Source organism: Meles meles, chromosome 5 (genome assembly GCF_922984935.1).
Source record: "Meles meles chromosome 5, mMelMel3.1 paternal haplotype, whole genome shotgun sequence".
NCBI lineage: Eukaryota > Metazoa > Chordata > Mammalia > Carnivora > Mustelidae > Meles > Meles meles.
In genome coordinates this window covers 58,058,560-58,076,706 of record NC_060070.1, presented here as the reverse complement: position 1 = coordinate 58,076,706, position 18,147 = coordinate 58,058,560, and the positions used below count along the sequence as shown (strand labels likewise).

The 18,147-nt window shown below is 36.8% G+C and overlaps 1 protein-coding gene across 3 annotated transcripts in view; it reads left to right on the top strand.

The window, feature by feature from the left end:
- GRM1 (glutamate metabotropic receptor 1) overlaps nucleotides 1–18,147 on the top strand; it is a 440,097-nt gene that overhangs the window by 307,176 nt on the left and 114,774 nt on the right. For all 3 annotated transcript variants that reach the window (XM_046004121.1, XM_046004123.1, XM_046004122.1), the window contains one exon: nucleotides 14,976–15,211. In XM_046004121.1, coding sequence (XP_045860077.1) covers nucleotides 14,976–15,211 — 236 coding nt within the window. The remainder of the gene's footprint in view (nucleotides 1–14,975; nucleotides 15,212–18,147) is intronic.

Genomic DNA, 18,147 nt, shown 5'->3' with positions numbered 1-18,147 from the left:
ATTTCTAGCACCTGAGAATTGCTTTTTGTTCTTGATCATATTTGACTTTGTATTTTCAGGTAATTGTACTAAGAGGAATATCTGTATGAACTTAGTTGACCCATGTTGTGATAATTTTTAGCAATTTTTAAAAAAATCTACTTACAATGAAAAAAGTCAGGAACAGTTTGAACAGTTAGGATTAATTAACAAGTCATATATCTATTGATGTAAATTTGGTGAGAACTTTTCCCCCCTTCAAATGGTAGAATCTAGAAATTAGAGATCAGGATAATTTGCACGGGGTCTGTGAAGAGAATTCATGAATGAAGTTACTGAACCATTGGATTAGTTTTTGAAAAGTCATGAATTGCTGTGCTTTGACCTTTTGTTCAAGAATGAAAAATAAATCAGTTTAAAAAAAAAGAACTGCAAATGATCTTGACAGCATGGTTGTCATCTTAGAATATAGGGAAGAAAGCAGCACCAGAAACATCCTTCTACATGTGCACTGGTAACTTTCCCACCACTGGGACCTCATATACTTATTTCTTACTCCCTCTTTCTCTCTTCCTTCCTCTGTTCTTTTCTTCCTTCATTTCTTCTGCAGATAGCTACTGAGGGCGCAAGGTTTTATTATCTGTAGCACTGAAGAATTATTCTTGTTGTGAGACCTCTTATCTGGGAGTTTCAATTTAATCATTCAATGACTCTGCAACTGAAGAAATTCTGGTGCTCAACCACACACAATTGCGGAGAATAATTCAAGATCTTCATAACTCATTTCTGCTTTACTTCATTTTATAAACCTCTTACTCTTATTGTTCATATGAAAAAAACATACCTTCCCTGCCTCCATGTGTACTCATGTACCCTTTTCTCATCTGATATTAAATTAAATGAGGTTGGAGTATCTATTGTCTTCCATAAAGGAATGCTTCTTTTTTTTCCCCTCTTTCATAGAAACATGCATAGCTCTTACTTCCAGTTGACTGTGTCTAAGCAGAGCCCTTCTGTCAACCCTGAGACTGCTTTAGAAAGAGAGGCCACTAAAAGAGAAATGGTAATAGAAATTTTAGTGATGAGGTGGAACCTGTTGGATAGCTCAGTTTTAATCCCAATGAAGTCAGAAGCTAAAAGTCTCAAATTCAAGCCTTGCAGAATTTAATCTCCAAATGGGTCCATTATGTCCTAGTGCTAGTGGGATCCTATAGGTGATAACTTGCTATAACACAATGTGATTTTTGAGCCATACTGAGTTTCCTTAGGGTATGATTTTACAATTCTGTTGAAGAACTTGGGATCTTTTTGTAATTTGAACATGGAGGTATTTCTGGACTCATAGTTACATAGAAAACAGAGTATGATAAGTGAGGTGCATGTAAGGTTTGTGACTTGCTTTGAGCTCCAGTAGTCTTACAGATTTCTGCAGCTTTGCTCTCAGGATCACTCATCTGGGTAACCAAAATAATAAGACCACTTTCTCATTGTCCAAGAAAGACTTTAAAAAACTGAAAAGAATTAGAAAATTTATAGTATCTTAGAGAAGCAAATATATGGTGTACAGGATATAGTACATCCTGTTCTGATCAATGTATAGATTTTGAGCCGACGTATTGTGGCAGGTGAGCAATGTACAGCCACAGGTACTTATTCCTACCTCAGGGACTTTGCACCAACTACCTAACGTCCTCTTCCCTCTGAACTCTACATGCGCCATGGCTTCACAGAGTTCAGATCTGCACTTAAGTGTTATCTTTTCAGAGGTGCTTCCCTGACCACCCAATGTAAAATATACCCCCTTCATTTATATCACATGACTCTTTAAAAACCCTCTATTTAACCTATATCACCATTTGATAGCTTTTTGTCATTATTTGTTCTTTAATATTTCTTTTCCTCCTCACTCCACATATAAATTTATATGCCTGATAATATTTATTGGATGCCAGACATTGTGAATTTTACCTTCTTGGTACTGGAAATTTTATGTTTCTTAAAATATTCTTGAGCTATTTATGGGAGGAGGTGACATTACATAGAAGTAATTTGGTCTTTTTGTATCTTGCTTTTAAGCTTTGTTAGCCAAGATCAGAGTAGCATTTAGTCCAGGGCTAGTTTTTCCCAACTACTGAAGCAAGATCTTTCTTAGTACTTTAGCCGTCTTCCTGTGAAACATGACTTTCATGTTCTGGATATTGGGGGCAGTTAATATTCCCAATTCTATGTGACCTCCAGCCACTATGCTCTCAAATTTTCTTAGTTGGTTGTTTCCTCATCCATAAGTAATTTCATCACATGCATGGGCTGTGTCTATATTCAAGTGAATACTTTTGGGAGAATTATTGTAGATTGTTCTATCTTTACAGCTCTACCCTCTCCAATGATTTGCCCTGTGGACTCTGGCCACCTTGGTTTTTCCTGACACCCAACTCCATCCATTCCACTCAGTGAATCCAGTGGACTCTATCTGAGCATATCCTTTCCTATTTCCCTCTCCCCTGCTTGCTTCTGAGCCATGACTTGGAAATCTCCAAACAATGTACTCAAAATATTTTAAGGCTCATCATCTCATTTGTTGCTCACTTTGCAGAGATCACTGTCTTTCATTGCCTGATGTAAAATGTCTTAAGAGCCTTTGTTTTATATATTTTGTCCAATGTCTTAGTTGTTTCAGACAGAAGAGTAAATTTGTTACTTGTTACTCTGTCTAGGTTAGGAGTAGAAGTCCAACCTATGAATTTAAATGAGAGCAGGGTTATTTCCAGTCTTATTCATTTATGTATTTTCAGGTCCTAACAGTGCTTGGCACTAAGTAGGATATCAGTAAATATTTATTAAATGAAAAAATGTAAAAGATTTGAATCAGCTAATGTTGGAGGGTCTAGATTTGTTCTTTAATGAATCAAAGAGTATTCTAAATGAATTACATGAATGTAAAATAAAAAATATATGATACCTTTGTACTCATTTTCCTGTATTATTAGAATGATGTGTTAAGTCCCAGATACAATCCAGCTCATCATTAAGAACAACTCAAAGCTGAGGGACCTAAAGCATACAAAAGTGTACATATCTAATTTTAATGCAGAAGCTATAATTATTGTTCCCAAATTCAAATAACTGCAGGCTTAAACTATAAATATTCTTTTTAAAAATTAATAGTATTTTTAGGCTAAAACCATTTTGGGTATTTTATATTTTTTTTGGTGCTCTTTAGCATGTAATTATTTGCTCTTGAGGAAAAAAAATAAAGTAATCCAAATGTATAAATTATATAACCAAAGTTTTCATAAGCTATTTAAAAAAATAATATCTTTTAATTTCTATTTTATCTATTTTAGAACTAAACAATAATCATTTAAATCATCTTTAACGCATCTAACACGTAGGTCAGAGTTTACAACTAATCCTGAATTTCAGAGAAAATGTCACAGCATGTTCTGGTCAGTGGTATGCTATAAATGTTTAATAACTGACTCTCTTTAAAAAAAGAAACAAAGAAGAACAATAAAGCTTTGATTTCTAGTGTTTGCTAATTTTTATGGATTGAATTGTGTCTTCTTAAAAAAAAATGTAAAATTCTTAATCCCCAATACCTCAAAATGTGGCCTTATTTGAAACAGAATTGTTCTAAGTGTAATTAGTTAAGATGAGGTTATAGTGGAGTGGGGCGTACTTTTAATCCAATATGACTGCTGTCCTTTTAAGTATAGAAGAGACACAGAGGCACAGACACACAGGGGAACACCATGTGGCTACAGAGGCAGAGATTGGGACAATGCAGCTGCAAGCTAAGGAGTGCCATGGGTGGATGGTCACCAACAGAAGCTCAGAAGAGTCAGGGAAGGATCCACACAGAGTCTCAGAGGGAGCACGTGTCCTGCTGGCATGTCGATTTCAGACTTTATAGCCTCTAAAACTATGAGAGAATAAGTTTTATTTGTGACTCTTCCTGTATATGGAACTTTACTAGAAAATCTGATATACCCATGAAGTCAACACTTTCACTATGGCCAGTTTCAACTTTCTGACATGCAGTTACTTAATACAGAGGTGAGAAAACATGCTAACAATGGATTCTTGCCAGCTGGTTTGAGCCACCTCCAGCTTATCTCTCTTATAGTATTCTCTGTGAATTCTTGAATTCAAATTGGTTCATAGATTTTTATCCATTAATTCAATTAATTTAACTATTATAAGCACCTACTATCAACCAACAACTGTTATAAATGCTGGAGCTACATAAGTGGACAAAAAGGATAAAAACCTCTCTGCCTATGTGGAGCTTTCATTTTACTAGAGGGATAAAGAAAATATGTTTATATGATATTTCAGGTAGTGATAAGCTTAAACGAGAAAAAGGAATAAAAGAGAAGGGACACAATTTTAAATAGAGAGATCTCTCTGAAAATGTGATATTTGAGCAGACAGGAGGGAAATGAAAGAGTGAGCCATGAAAATACCCAAGTGAAGAGAATTCCAGAATTTTAGGCAGAGAGAATAGCCAGTGCAAAGATTCTAAGGCCAGGACATCCTTGTTCGTTGAGGAACAGTAGGGCAGTCAGTGTGGCTGGAGCAGGGCAAAGGTTAGAATAGCACAGATGAGAAAGTAATGAGGCTCAGAGTGTGTAGGGTCCTTTGAGGTACTCATTGAAAGGCTTTGTGTGAGAAGGAAAGGCATTGGTGGATTTTAAGCAAAGAAATGCCAGGGTCTGATTTATGCTTTAATCAGAATCACTCTGGCTCTTTATTACATTCTGTTTTTTTAATGGGTCTCTTGCTTCCCTTCAGTTGGTTCTTAACAATTAAATGGGAAACTGTAACCTCTCACTCAGTTGGCATAAAGGGACATGAAAAATAAAGGTTCAGTAGCAACAAAACAACCAGGGACTTAAAACAGAGAGCAAAGATTGGTAATTTAGATCTGTAAAATTTTGCACTAAGGAATGAAGCCACCACAACCTTCCCAACAAAATGAAAAGTCTCAACTTCATTGTCATGGTTTCATTTACCATGAACATCAAGGTGGAGTTTTGAGGTATCCTTTTTGAATTGCTTTTTAGCTAGCATAGTCTTTACCTTAACAACTTCTCACAAATTTACCTTAACATTTTCTAAAACAGTACTTTTTGAAGTCTCTATCTTCTTTTTCTTCTTCTCTTTTAAAAAAAAATTCCAGGGGCGCCTGGGTGGCTCAGTGGGTTAAGCCGCTGCCTTCGGCTCAGGTCATGATCTCAGGGTCCTGGGATCGAGTCCCGCATCGGGCTCTCTGCTCAGCGGGGAGCCTGCTTCCCTCTCTCTCTCTCTCTGCCTGCCTCTCTGCCTTGTTGTGATTTCTCTCTGTCAAATAAATAAATAAAATCTTTAAAAAAAAAAATTCCAATCTAGTTAGGAATTGTATTTTGGTAAATTATGATAAAGAAAAATTGCTAAGAATTCAAATACAACATGAAGATAAGCAGAATACAAGCCTAAACTTGTGTTATTAGATTTAACAGACATAAAATCTCATTTCAGTAACTATAATAAAAATAAACAAAACAAAGGAGGAAAGAATTACCAAAACAATACTCATTGTCCATTGAAAATGTGTGCCCAGGTGATTAATAGAGAAAATTATTATTACACTTAGAACTTTTAGATGTTCTAAAATTGTAAATAAAAAGTTTTAAGAGGGGGTGTCTGGGTAGCTCAGTTGGTTAAGTGTCTGAATCTTGATCTCACCTCAGAACTTGATCTCAGTATCATGAGTTCAAGCCACATGTTGGGCTCCCGCTGAGCGTAGAACCTACTTAACAAAAAATGTTTTAAGTGAAGTAGAATTTTCCTATGTTAAATGCCTATATGTGCACTTTAAACAAACACCATGCATATTAATATTTAGAATTTTAATATGCTAAATGAGTTTATTAAATTATGTAATCTGATTTGGGTTAACCATTATATTTACATAGTACATGCATATGTACTACTCTTCTTTATTTAATTTTCATAACATTGCTAGTAGAATAACCAGCCTCACAGAGGTCTGCTGATGGAAATGGAAGATTTTATAGCAATTTCAGTGAGTTGGGGTATTCATTTAAAATCCTTTTATCCCAAGTGAAATGAGTGATGCTCTGTTTTCAAAAGTCATCTTTAATCTTTAATCACTAGCTAGTTTTCATAATCTAGCCCATAACTTTTTAGTTCAATTTAAATTATCTTTTGATGAAATAAAAGAATTCTGGATCCACTTTCAATTTCTTTTAAGAGGATTTTTTAAATGCATATCAAATTTAATAAAACTCCATGTGCTGTGGACTGAATTGTGTCCCCTCAAAATCCCTATGTCAAAACCTTAACCTCCATTGTGACTCTTTTGGGAGATACGGCCTTTAGAAAGATACTTAAGTTTAAATGCGGTCATGAGGGTAGGACTCTGATCCAATAGAATTAGTGTCCTTATAAGAAAAAAACAAAACAAAAAACAGAGAGCTTGTTCTCTCTGTCTTTCTGAAACTGTGTATATTATGCACTGAGGAAAGGCCATGTGAGGACATTGTCTGCAAGCCAGGAAGAGAACTCTCACTAGAAACTGAATCAATTGGAATCTTGGTTTTAGACCTCTGTTCTCCAAAACTATGAGAAAATAAATTTCTGTTGTTTAAGCTAACAGTCTCTAGTCTTTTTTATGGCAGCCCAAGGAGGCAAAGGCAATTCAATTCATGAAGTATTTGCTGACAATACTTTGTACATGATAATATTGAGATCATTTTCTACTCATTGACAATCATTTTTAAATTAAAATTGTGGTACAGCAATCTATAAAAAAAAACTTGTTCTGTAAAGTTTCTGACTTTTAATTTTGTTCTTTGACCTCAGCTTTTATTTGTAAAAAAAAGAGAAAAAAGAATTCTTTCTTTCCAGGAAATACAGAGGCTGTTAAATATATCAAATACCAGTCAGTAGAGCAAGTTAGGCTTTCCTACTGATATATTTAAATATTCAGACCAAACTGATTTCTTATCCTGAAGAAACACCGTGTGTGTTCCATAGTTCACTCTTGACATCACTTCGCCCATCAATACCAAAAATAGCTGTTTATGGTCAGGTTCCAAATTATCACAATGGGCTGGCTACATGGGGGGAAGAAGGCCAATAAAACAGAAGCCCTAATTTGTAGCATTTACTGATTTTCCTGGATGAATGTATCGCCATCATGAATAATTTCAACCTACCATTGTTAAGTCATGGAACACAACATTTGGAAAAAATGCGAACGATCTGTTCTGATGGGCCAGTGAAAGCCACCTTCAGTGCATTTGTTTTTACCTAACTTGAAATTTGTACTGTCACTAATTGTTGTTTACTTCAACTGACTTTTTTTTTTTTTTAATCAAAACCTCTCAATGAAGAAAGCATTGCACTGAGTTACATTCTCTCATAAGCTACCTGGGTACCTACTCCAGATGTTTCCTGGTTAGCAGTTGCAGCATCAGAACACATCCCTATACAAAACACAAACTGCCAACCACATTTTTTGACAAAGTAATTCTTCATAATTTATCATATCTAGAGCTAGTTGTGCTTCTCAGCATTGAAGCTAAAAGAGAATTTAAATAAGAGCAGAGCTTTCTTCCTTTAAATCTTCATTTTCAAATTGCACGCATACTAAAAGAACTGCCACATAAGAATTTATCTGCGCATTTGTCAAGTTACAATGAAAGAATGCTTTGCTAGCTTCATTTATTCAATGAGTTGGTTTTCCATATCATTAGGCGGTTTCAGAAATCATAGAGCGATGATGCCTCAGAAAGTAAAACTTGAGCTACTTTCTTTACCGGAATCAGCAAACATTTCTAAACAAATATCTTTGATGCAGTCATTCACTAATGTCTTGGCAACTGTATGTGTATTTTAGTCTTAGCAAGCCCAAATGTCACTTCATAAAAACCCATGAAACACTAATGTTTTATGCAGAATATTGAACATAGACTTCTGTTGGGTTTTTAATACTTTTTGTTTCCAAGAATTACTTGGTTTTTAATTTTTTAATGTTTTGTGTTAAATAATTAGTATATTTTGATGGTTTCATAAATTCATTGGATAAAACAACTCCATAAATAATACACTATGGTTTTAGCACTTCACCATTAATTGGGATAAAAGCCAAATTCAATATATGAGCTGACATTTTCAGGTAAATTTCATCAGAACTCTTTTCTCCTTGTTTCTGTAGAATCATTGTCACTATCTACATTCAAATACTACTGTCGCCACAGTCAACGATTGTATACATTTTCTCATAAAATAATAATAAATAAATAAATAAAAATTCAGTGGAGTTAAAGTAAATAATGAGAATTTATTCTCCTAATTTAGAAGTTAATCTTATAGGATAGATTATAAAATAAGCTTAATTAAAATTTAAAGTATTATAAAAACATGTATAAAATAAATGGGAATATATTCTTGGATATTTATATACTTTGTGTTACAACTGCAAAGCAACCTTGAAATGTTACACACTGTCACGTGGTTCTACTGCATGTGGCCTGCATACAGCTTGAGCTACAGGCAGTTCACCATATAAATTGAAAAACCCCATGTTTATACTGTATACAATGGCATTAGTCCACCTATCATGTTCTTAGACCTTGCAACAGTGTCTAACAGCTCTAGATTTTCCTAAATGCTTAGTCTCAGTCTCTGTCTTACTTCTTCTTGACTGGTAACAGTTATGAATTGATACCAATCTTTGGACCACATGATTAGTAGTGCTTTCATAGAGAAATCCTTCCCATATGTAGTTATAGCTCAGACATCGGTTGGATCATGAGGAGATTGATGATAAAGAGTTGTTAACATCTAGTAAGATTTCATCATGTCAGATGATTTAGGCTTAGGATGCCAGGGGTGAGTTGGGGGATAGGGGTGAGGAAAAGATGGAAAATAAGAATTACTGATCTGAACTTGATCTCCCTCACATGAAGTTTCCATTTCTTGAGAATTCCCTTTATTCTTGCTGTTTTGACCTTTGACACCATCCCATTCCCTCCCCCACCTTAGTCACTTTTCTACTGAAATACCATAGGACTAGAAGTCTTCTGTTTGAATTCTAATTCCAGCAATACAGGACAACCAAAGGTGAAGGTACTCCATCATCTTCAATTTTTCAGTGAGCTGAGGGACCTCTAAGTGCCTGTACTACACAATTAAATTAAAAATACCTACATTTTGGGGCGCTTGGGTGGCTCAGTTGGTTGAGCGATTGCCTTCGGCTCAGGTTATGATCCTGGAGTCCTGGGATGGAGTCCCATGTCAGGCTCCCAGCTCCATGGGGAGTCTGCTTCTCCCTCTGACCTTCTCCCCTCTCATGTTTTCTCTCACTCTCTTTCTCTCTCAAACGGATAACGAAAATCTTAATCTTAAAAAAAAAAAAAAGAACCTACATTTTGTGTCAGTTTTATATTTGTGGTGGGTTTGCAGCAACTGATTTTAAAATTAAATATAGACTAATTGTGACCACTACCCCAATTCCTGGTTCATCAGTGCTTCCACACCATCAACACCTGCCTTCATATTATAATATAAAAAATTAGCCTGTATGTGTGTGTGTGCCCATGTCTGTGTGTGTGTTTCCATAGTTTCTGTCTGAGAGTTCTAGAACCAAAGAACCTCCACAAGTATCTACACTGTAAGTACTTTCTAGAATGACCTTTCTAAAACAAATCTAATCATGTCATTTCCCTATTTAAAATCTGAATAATTTCTCACAATCATAAAAATTAAATCCCAAATCCTTAAAAATGATGTTCAGTTTCTTCTAGATCTCACTGGTGTGACCTATCATTCCTTTACCTGGCACACTCTAAGCAAACTGAACACCTTGCTGTTTGATAGCTTTCCTGTTTGATAACTCTCCTGAGCTGGTCTTTCTTCCATCTCCCTCTTTACTGTGTAGCTTCAATGCATCCTTTAAGTCTCATCTTAGATGCTACTTCTCCATCAAAACCTCCCTTGACAGGGCCCTTTCCCTTTTCCATGTTTCTGTAGCCCACCTTCCTTTCCTTTAAGCTACTACAACTCCCTATGGCTATTATGTATTCAGTGGCTAGTCTTCCCCATCACTGTGAATGCCTTGAGAATAGAGGCCTTGCCTGTACTGCTTAGCAGTGTATCTGTAGCAATAAGCAAAATGCCTAACTCATACAGGATTCTTAGCAAATAAATGTCAAATGGAGAAAGCCAGTCTGAATTCTTATTGAAAAAGCTGCCATTACCACCATAAAATTTCCCACAATTAACATCACTTGATTTAATTTGCATCATGTGACATTTCTTCAGCCTTTATAAGTATGGTTAGCATTGTATTTATAGAATTTTGTGCTTGTTTACTTACGTTTCTGAAAATATTTTTATTAACCTTTTCTCATTTTCTTATATGGTAATCTCTGGATTATTTTTAAAGATGATAGCTTTATTATCAGGTACACATAGTTACTTGTACTCAATACAAATCATATGCTTTGCTCCCTAGATTGTAATTATTTTAATTGAATATAAATACATTTTTCTAAAAATGTTTTTAAACAATTTTTAAATGAATACTATTGTATTTCTGTTTTTAACTATCAATTTTCTTATTAAATGATTTTAATTTATATAATGTAAAAGTGACACTCACGCAGCTCCTGTCAAGATATAATTGATGGAATTAGAAACAATATTTTCCTATTGTTTCCTTCAGAATTTTTTCAGTGGAAGAAATCTTATTATTATTCAGGTTGGAGTTGTAGAATTTCACAGGGACTAGAGCAATGATTTTGGGGATGAAGCCAGCCTTGTAAAGAACTGTCGTATAAAAATGTTGAGGGGGGGCAAGGAACTAGGATTCTTGTATTTTGTGAGGAATACTTAAAGACACATAGCTGTCTTAAATGTTCACCCTGTTTATCCACATTCTGCAGCTTTATTTCCAGATAGGAAAAGGAACTCATCACTGGGGAGCAGATGGGGCAGCAGAAGTTGCTGGAGGCTGTGAATATGCCTCACAGAGTTCAGCACCCAGCACAGCAGGATTCATTGCAGAGGTCTGGGGTGAGCAGGTGCCTGCAGGTCATCTCTGGTAGCATGGTCCACACTCCCACCACCACTATCAACAACAATAACAAAAGTAAACACGCAAACCAGGTGTCAGGAGAGCTGCTGCTTCCCTGTTTTCAAGTGTGCTTCACAGAGAATTCACCAAAACAAAATCCTTATAAAAAATCCCAGCACAACTGAACAGCAAATATCCTTTAAAATTCTTTGTAAATACATTTGGCAAGTGGTCTGTAGACAAAATGATTTAAACATATAAAAACCAAGAGTTGTGTTATGGATGTTTTTCAGCAGCTTTTGTTAGCATGCCATAACATCTTATCTGTGATAGATTTAAGATCTCATATGAAAGTCTAGAGATTAACATTTCAAAAGTATTCACCAACCAATCCAGGCTGAATACTGTTTTCTTTTCTTTTCTTTTTTTTTTAAGATTTTATTTATTTTTTTGACAGACAGATCACAAGCAGGCAGAGAGGCAGGCAGAGATAGTGGAGGAAGCAGGCTCCCCGTGGAGCAGAGAGCCCCATGTGGGGCTCAATGTGGGGCTCGATCCCAGGACTCTGAGACCATGACCTGAGCCAAAGGCAGAGGCTTCAGAGCCACCCAGGCGCCCCTGGTTCTCCTTGATTTCACTCATGACTTCCTGGATTTAACATCAACATCTAATTTTTGGAATGAGATCATCAATAGTGAGGGGGAAGAGCTTTAACCAATGGCTCTGCCCCACTAAACCACATGACTTCAAATTTTCTATATTCAGATTAACTCCCTTGATTTGCTCCTGTGTTGGAGGGCGAAAGGGCAGGAGGTCATACTTTCTTTGCTTCCAGCACTGACACATGATACTTGCTTTTATAAATTGGGAATGATGGGTCACCTCGGTGGCTCAGTGGGTTAAGCCTCTGCCTTCAGCTCAGGTCATGATCTCAGGGTCCTGGGATCGAGCCCCACGTCGGGCTCTCTGCTCAGCGGGGAGCCTGCTTCCTCCTCTCTCTCTGCCTGCCTCTCTGCTTACTTGTGATCTCTCTCTGTCAAATAAATAAATAAATCCTTAAAAAATTAATAAATTGGGAATGATTTAAAAAAAAGAAATGCAAATAAACAATATGAAAGACTCATACACTGAAAAAAATTGTGGGTTTCTTGTTCAGACTATACATTCACACATAGAGAAGTCTCGCTCACGTAATAGTAAATCTTGGGGAGAAACACACTTCAATCTTAAATTTTATGTCAAAAAGGAATTTTCTTCTTCAAATTATAAGTCATTTTGATTTTAAATATATACTCACAAGCAGAATTTCTTGAGAACGTAACTGTTTTTTGTTTTTTTTTTTACCCTTGACCCTATAGTTCAGGTCTTCAGATTGCTATAAGTGTAGTTATGATATAATGTGAATAAATCTAAATAATTAAACTAGCCTTTCTAAGTAGACTGAACTTACAGAAAGATAAAAGAGTCTGTCTTCTTTTTTAAATCAATTTGACTGGCCGTCTTATTTAGTAATGGTGAGTAGAGCGACTTGTTAGAAAAACTCAGGTCAGTCTCCACCAGGGGGCAGAGCTCAGTGGCCTTATTATGTAATAGGCTTACAACACTTTGAGAACTAATACAATCCTTAGGCTAATGGTTACTAAGCTGAAATTTATGCCCATACGTCTGTCTCCTGCCACAGCTATATTGACTCTCCAAATTCTTTGGATGACCCATGCTCTTTCCTGTATATTAGATAATCTACCAGGAACCTCCTATACCAGTCCCTCCCCATCTCTTCATCTGACTAATAATGCCCACACATCTTTTAGGTCTCAACTCAGAAGTAACTTTCTTAGGATAGTCATCCCTAATCACTTTCTCCCTACCCACACTTATATACATACATACACACCTGACTAAGTTAAGGCCCCAAGACTCTCCTCCCCACAATACTGGTCACTTCTTTACAACATTTGTAATTCTTGTTTAGTGTCTTTTCCCCAGAAGTCTATAACTCTAGGGGCAAAGGATAGTGTGTCTCATTCTTAATTGAATCTTGAGCATAGCAGAGCATCTAGGTAAATGCAAAAGGAAGGAAGGACAGAAGGAAGGAAAGAAGAAAATGATGGGCGGGATATAGGAGAGAAGGAAAGGTCTGTGCAAGATTGTAAAATCTCTGTCCCAATGGATTTAGAAGAAGTGTATAAATATTCTGTGATCTGACTGGTTAGACCACACTAAACTTCAAGGTTCCTTTAGTTCTGGATCATGTTAAGTCAACTATACCTTCTACAACCTTTGGTCTGTTGAAAAAATGGCTCCTGTTGGTTCAGTGGGAAGATTCTTGAGCAGAACTGCACCAATGGAGCAACTAACTGGAGGACATGCATTTATTCCAGTTGATCTCAGTTTAAAAAGGGGTGAGCTATGGTCAGTCATATATATATGGTCCAGGTCTCTGCTCTGTGAGGAGCAAAACAAAAACACTTTCTCTGGCAGACAGTTATGTTCCAGAAACTGCAGGGTGTAACTCCGTGGGTATAAATAAATCCACCTCTTGACCAAGATAATCCTTAACCCTCTTCTCAGTTTGACTCAAAATTAGAGAAGTCTCTTCCTAACTATGGGCCCCTTGACTTCCCTTTCCTTAGAGCATTTAATTTTAAAAATGTCATTATATATTCTTTCTCTGTCCTTTGGAGGTGTACATTTTCTCCTAGCCTCTTGCCAGTTTTTATAGCAGAGAAATTTCTTTCTCAAGAACTGGAAGCCATCCCTTTGAAGTGTAATCATCAAGAGTGATAGCAAACCCTATCTCCCCGTTTCTGTGGGAAGGTGGGAGCCTAACTTAGATAAATGACAGTTATCAAACACAGATGGCTAATCACATTGACCAAGCTCCCCTTGATGTCGTCTAGGGCACTTGCTCACTAGCTCACCTCAACACTTAAATCTCCACAACTTTTGTTTCAGCAGAGTGGAGTCAGTGTCTCTGGGTTGTTGGAACAGTCTTGAATAAAGTCTTTTTTGCCTGTTTAATTCTAGTGCACTTTTTCTTTGGCACCTGATGGGAAGAGATCACAGCCATTTACATGAGGTTTGGCCCAGCTCATATGTACACTTGAATTAAACTGGAGCTACATCACTCATGACCAATGTGAATGTTCTAGAAGGTGACCAAATTTAAAACAAAAAAATGATTTCACTGAATAAAATGTCAACTTCCTTTTAGTGAGCATGAGGATTATTTTTATTTGGGGAAGTGGGATTGTTTTCTTTTAATGTTGCTATTTTGGGATAACATTGAGGGGGAAGCATCTCATCACTTCTAGGCAATGCAAGTTTGAACAATGTCCAGACACAAAATCTGTAGTTGCCATGCTTCTGAGCTAAATCAATTTTCTATCCCATAAATGCAGCTCATATAATGGTCTTGGCTGCAACCTTGAAACCTTGCTGAGCTCTTATTGTGAAGGCCCTGAGTGCCTGGGTTTTATTTTATTCTGATTTGGACAGCAGCTGATGGGTTTTGTGGCCTAAAGAGCACTGGGTTTGGGAGCCAGACTGCTTGGGTCCATATTCTGGATCCACTGGGACTTCAGTTAGTTGCTGAACATCTGACTGAGTAAAAGAAAATAGTACAGAATCTGATGCCTAGTAAATGCTCAATAAATGTTAGTTCTTGTCATTGCTACCATCATCATCTTCATTGTCACTTTCACTACTGTGATAAACAAACAGGACTTCACGATTTCAGAATTTCTACTCTCCACCAAAAAAAAAAAAAAAAAAGTTATTGATGAGTAGGATTCTGACTTACAATAGACTTTCAGCCCTGCTGAATTGCTTCATTCATGCATAATGCTGAGCCCTATTTGTGAGACCTTTGTCTTTCTCTCTCCCCACCCCAATCCCTGAATTTTTTTAGTGATGGATGGGCAGACAGAGATGAAGTCATTGAAGGTTATGAGGTGGAAGCCAACGGGGGAATCACAATAAAGCTGCAGTCTCCAGAGGTCAGGTCATTTGATGATTATTTCCTGAAACTGAGGCTGGACACTAATACAAGGAATCCCTGGTTCCCTGAGTTCTGGCAACATCGGTTCCAGTGCCGCCTACCAGGACACCTTCTGGAAAATCCCAACTTTAAAAGAATCTGCACAGGTAATTCGCGTTCACAATATAACAGCTCAGAGGTTATAACTCTAGGCCCATTGCAACTTGTTGAATGAAAGTAGAAGGTGTCAAGGCTGCAGTTCCAAAGACTGAATTGCCATCTTAATTTATAAAATAGCTAGATTGAGGAGAGGGTGTGTATTACCGCAAGGATTCACATTTCTATATTCTGGAAAAACTGCTTTAGTCTCTGGTGGAGCAAGTTGTAAGAAGAGATAATGCAGACTGATAATTCAGGTATCTAGTATTCAAGCCAGAGGAAATAGATTTTATTGCAAGCATGCTTAGGAAATGTTAGCCGTAGACGTAAGTCAGCAGCACTGGTTTGATCCTTTATTTTTCTTTATGACTCGCTTCAAAATATGAGTCTGAAGAAGATGAGATAATGTTACTCAGGGCGTAACATGGGTGTATGTGGACATAGGTGGCAAGAAGCTCAATTCTCATCTGTAAATAGTAGTGACATTTCCTGGTGGGACAGGTAATTCCCATGTACTGCTCACTGAAGGCATGCCAGGAAAGGACAGCACATTGTTCAGGTCTTTCAGGGCTTGGTCTACTGGATGTCCTTTTCTGACCATCAGGAACTACCACACTTCTTAACAGACTTCTTAGCATGGTAAGTTTTATGAGTGTTATCATTACTGCATAGAGACATTGCTGTCTACTGTCCTTTTTCAGTATTGCTTAATGTGGCAAAAATAAATCCCCTTTGGTCTACCATAGTGCCATTCAAAACCAGTTGTCTATACTCGGTTGATAGCAGAGCATGATGGACAGGCATTAAAGATGGGGTCACCACTGACTGAGATGGGAAAGACTCCAAGACTCCAAGAAAAGCAGAAAGGATCAGGAGCTACATTGCAGATGGGTTAATTTTGAGATGTCTTATTAGTGATGCAGCTGTATATGTCAATTGGTCATTGTGTTTTATTGGTAAAATTTAGAACGCTATTTATTAAACATACCTGGATATCTTTTTGCAAGGATTTCCAAGAAAATATCTTGTGACCTAAGCTTTCAAAACAAAAGTTAGAATTCTGTAGCCATGTATGTTTTGAAAACCATTTTGGGTTTTCAGTTGTCACAGTTCATGCCAATGTCAAGGTTAAAATCTGAACCTGGTTAATGTTCATAGTAGAAAATAAAAAAAATGTACATTCATGAATTGCTCTTATATTATGCTTGACTCTCAGCTATTTTTAAGAGCTTCTTATGTGATTACAACCTTTAATAAACATGTTTATGTTTGCATTTCATTCTGCAGTCAAGGTTAGCAAATATTTCCCTTTGTTCTTAGTTCTAAGGAAGACTGAATGCTTATTTAACTTTTCTATCTGGAACTAATTCATGAAATTTATTGCTCTCTTCTGCTGCAGGAATCCTAGAATTTTATCTTTAATTTATCTTCAGGAGTGGTTATGGTATCTATGTGTGTATACATTCATGTAAATTTACTTTGCTCTTCAGTTTTAATGTCTGCATTTCTATGAAATTGGCTTCAATGCTATAGAAGAACAACTGCACTTTCACTTCATGTATCATTCTTATCTAGTTGAGATCCCTGAATGGCAAATAAATTGCATAGTCTTCTAATAAATATGCAGACACATTTATGAAAATTTATGTGAGGAAGTTGAATGAACCCTTCTATACTATCAATAGCTGCTCTTTCCATCACTTGCTTTTACCTCTTCTAATTGGATCATTTTGGTGTTTTGAAAAGTTTTGATATTGCAGTTCGTTTCCGTGGAAACATTTATTGAGCTTAATCTCAGATGTCACTATTTAAATAAAGAGTTTACATGCAGTAGATTGTTATTTTGAATATTAAGGGTCCTGAGCCCAGGCTGAATAATTTGGGAATCACTGTGGCTAATTAAAAATTACTTCATGCAAAGTCTACATCACTGCTTAATTAATAGGGCATATCAAGGGATTGGAGATGTGTTGGAAAGGTACTAACTAAAACATCAAAGCCTAACTTTTTTTTTTTTTTAAGATTTTATTTATTTACTTGACAGAGAGAGACACAGCCAGAGAGGGAACACAGGACATCAGGCTTCCTGCTTGATGGGGCTAGATCCCAGGACCCTGGGATCATGACCTGAGGCGAAGGCAGATGCTTAACAACTGAGCCACCCAGTCTCCCCTTACTTTTTTTATTTTTTAAGATTTTATTTATTTATTTGAGAGAGACAGAGGTGGGGGAGGAAAGAGGGAGAGGGAGAATCAGGCTCCCCGCTGAGCAGGCTTCCGTGGGATCATGACCTGAGCCAAAGGCAGACAGTTAACCTACTGAGCCACCCAGGAAAAAGCCTAATTAAAAAAAGAAGAAGAAGGAGGAGGAGGAGAAGAAGAAAATCAATCATTGTGAGGACAATGGAAGGAATAGGTATGAAACAAATTGAAGTCACTCTTTTTTTTTTTTTTAAAGATCTTATTTATTTATTTGACAGAGAGAGAGAGATCACAAGTAGGCAGAGAGGCCGGCAGAGAGAGTGGGGGAAGCAGGCTTCCTGCTGAGCAGTGTGGGGCTCGATCCCAGGACCCTGAGATCATGACCTGAGCTGAAGGCAGAGGCTTAACCCACTGAGCCACCCAGGTGCCCCTGAAGTCACTCTCTTCCAGTGTCTTAGTTGTTTATAACATTTGTGTTATTTGCAATGGCATAGTGCTTTATCCTTCCTGATGAGAATTGTGAAAATGATTCCATGGGATCTGTGAGAGCCTTTGAATGATTAACCACTGGGTCCAACACTGGTTTGGTCAGTATCTGCCAAATGACTTGGAGGACTTTACTTAATTTCTGAATCAATTTCTGCATCTGTAGCATGGTAACACTTTACACAGGTGTGAGAATAGAATGAAATAATACAAGTGAGATACTTTGCAAATTGTAAATCCTAACATAAATGTAAAGT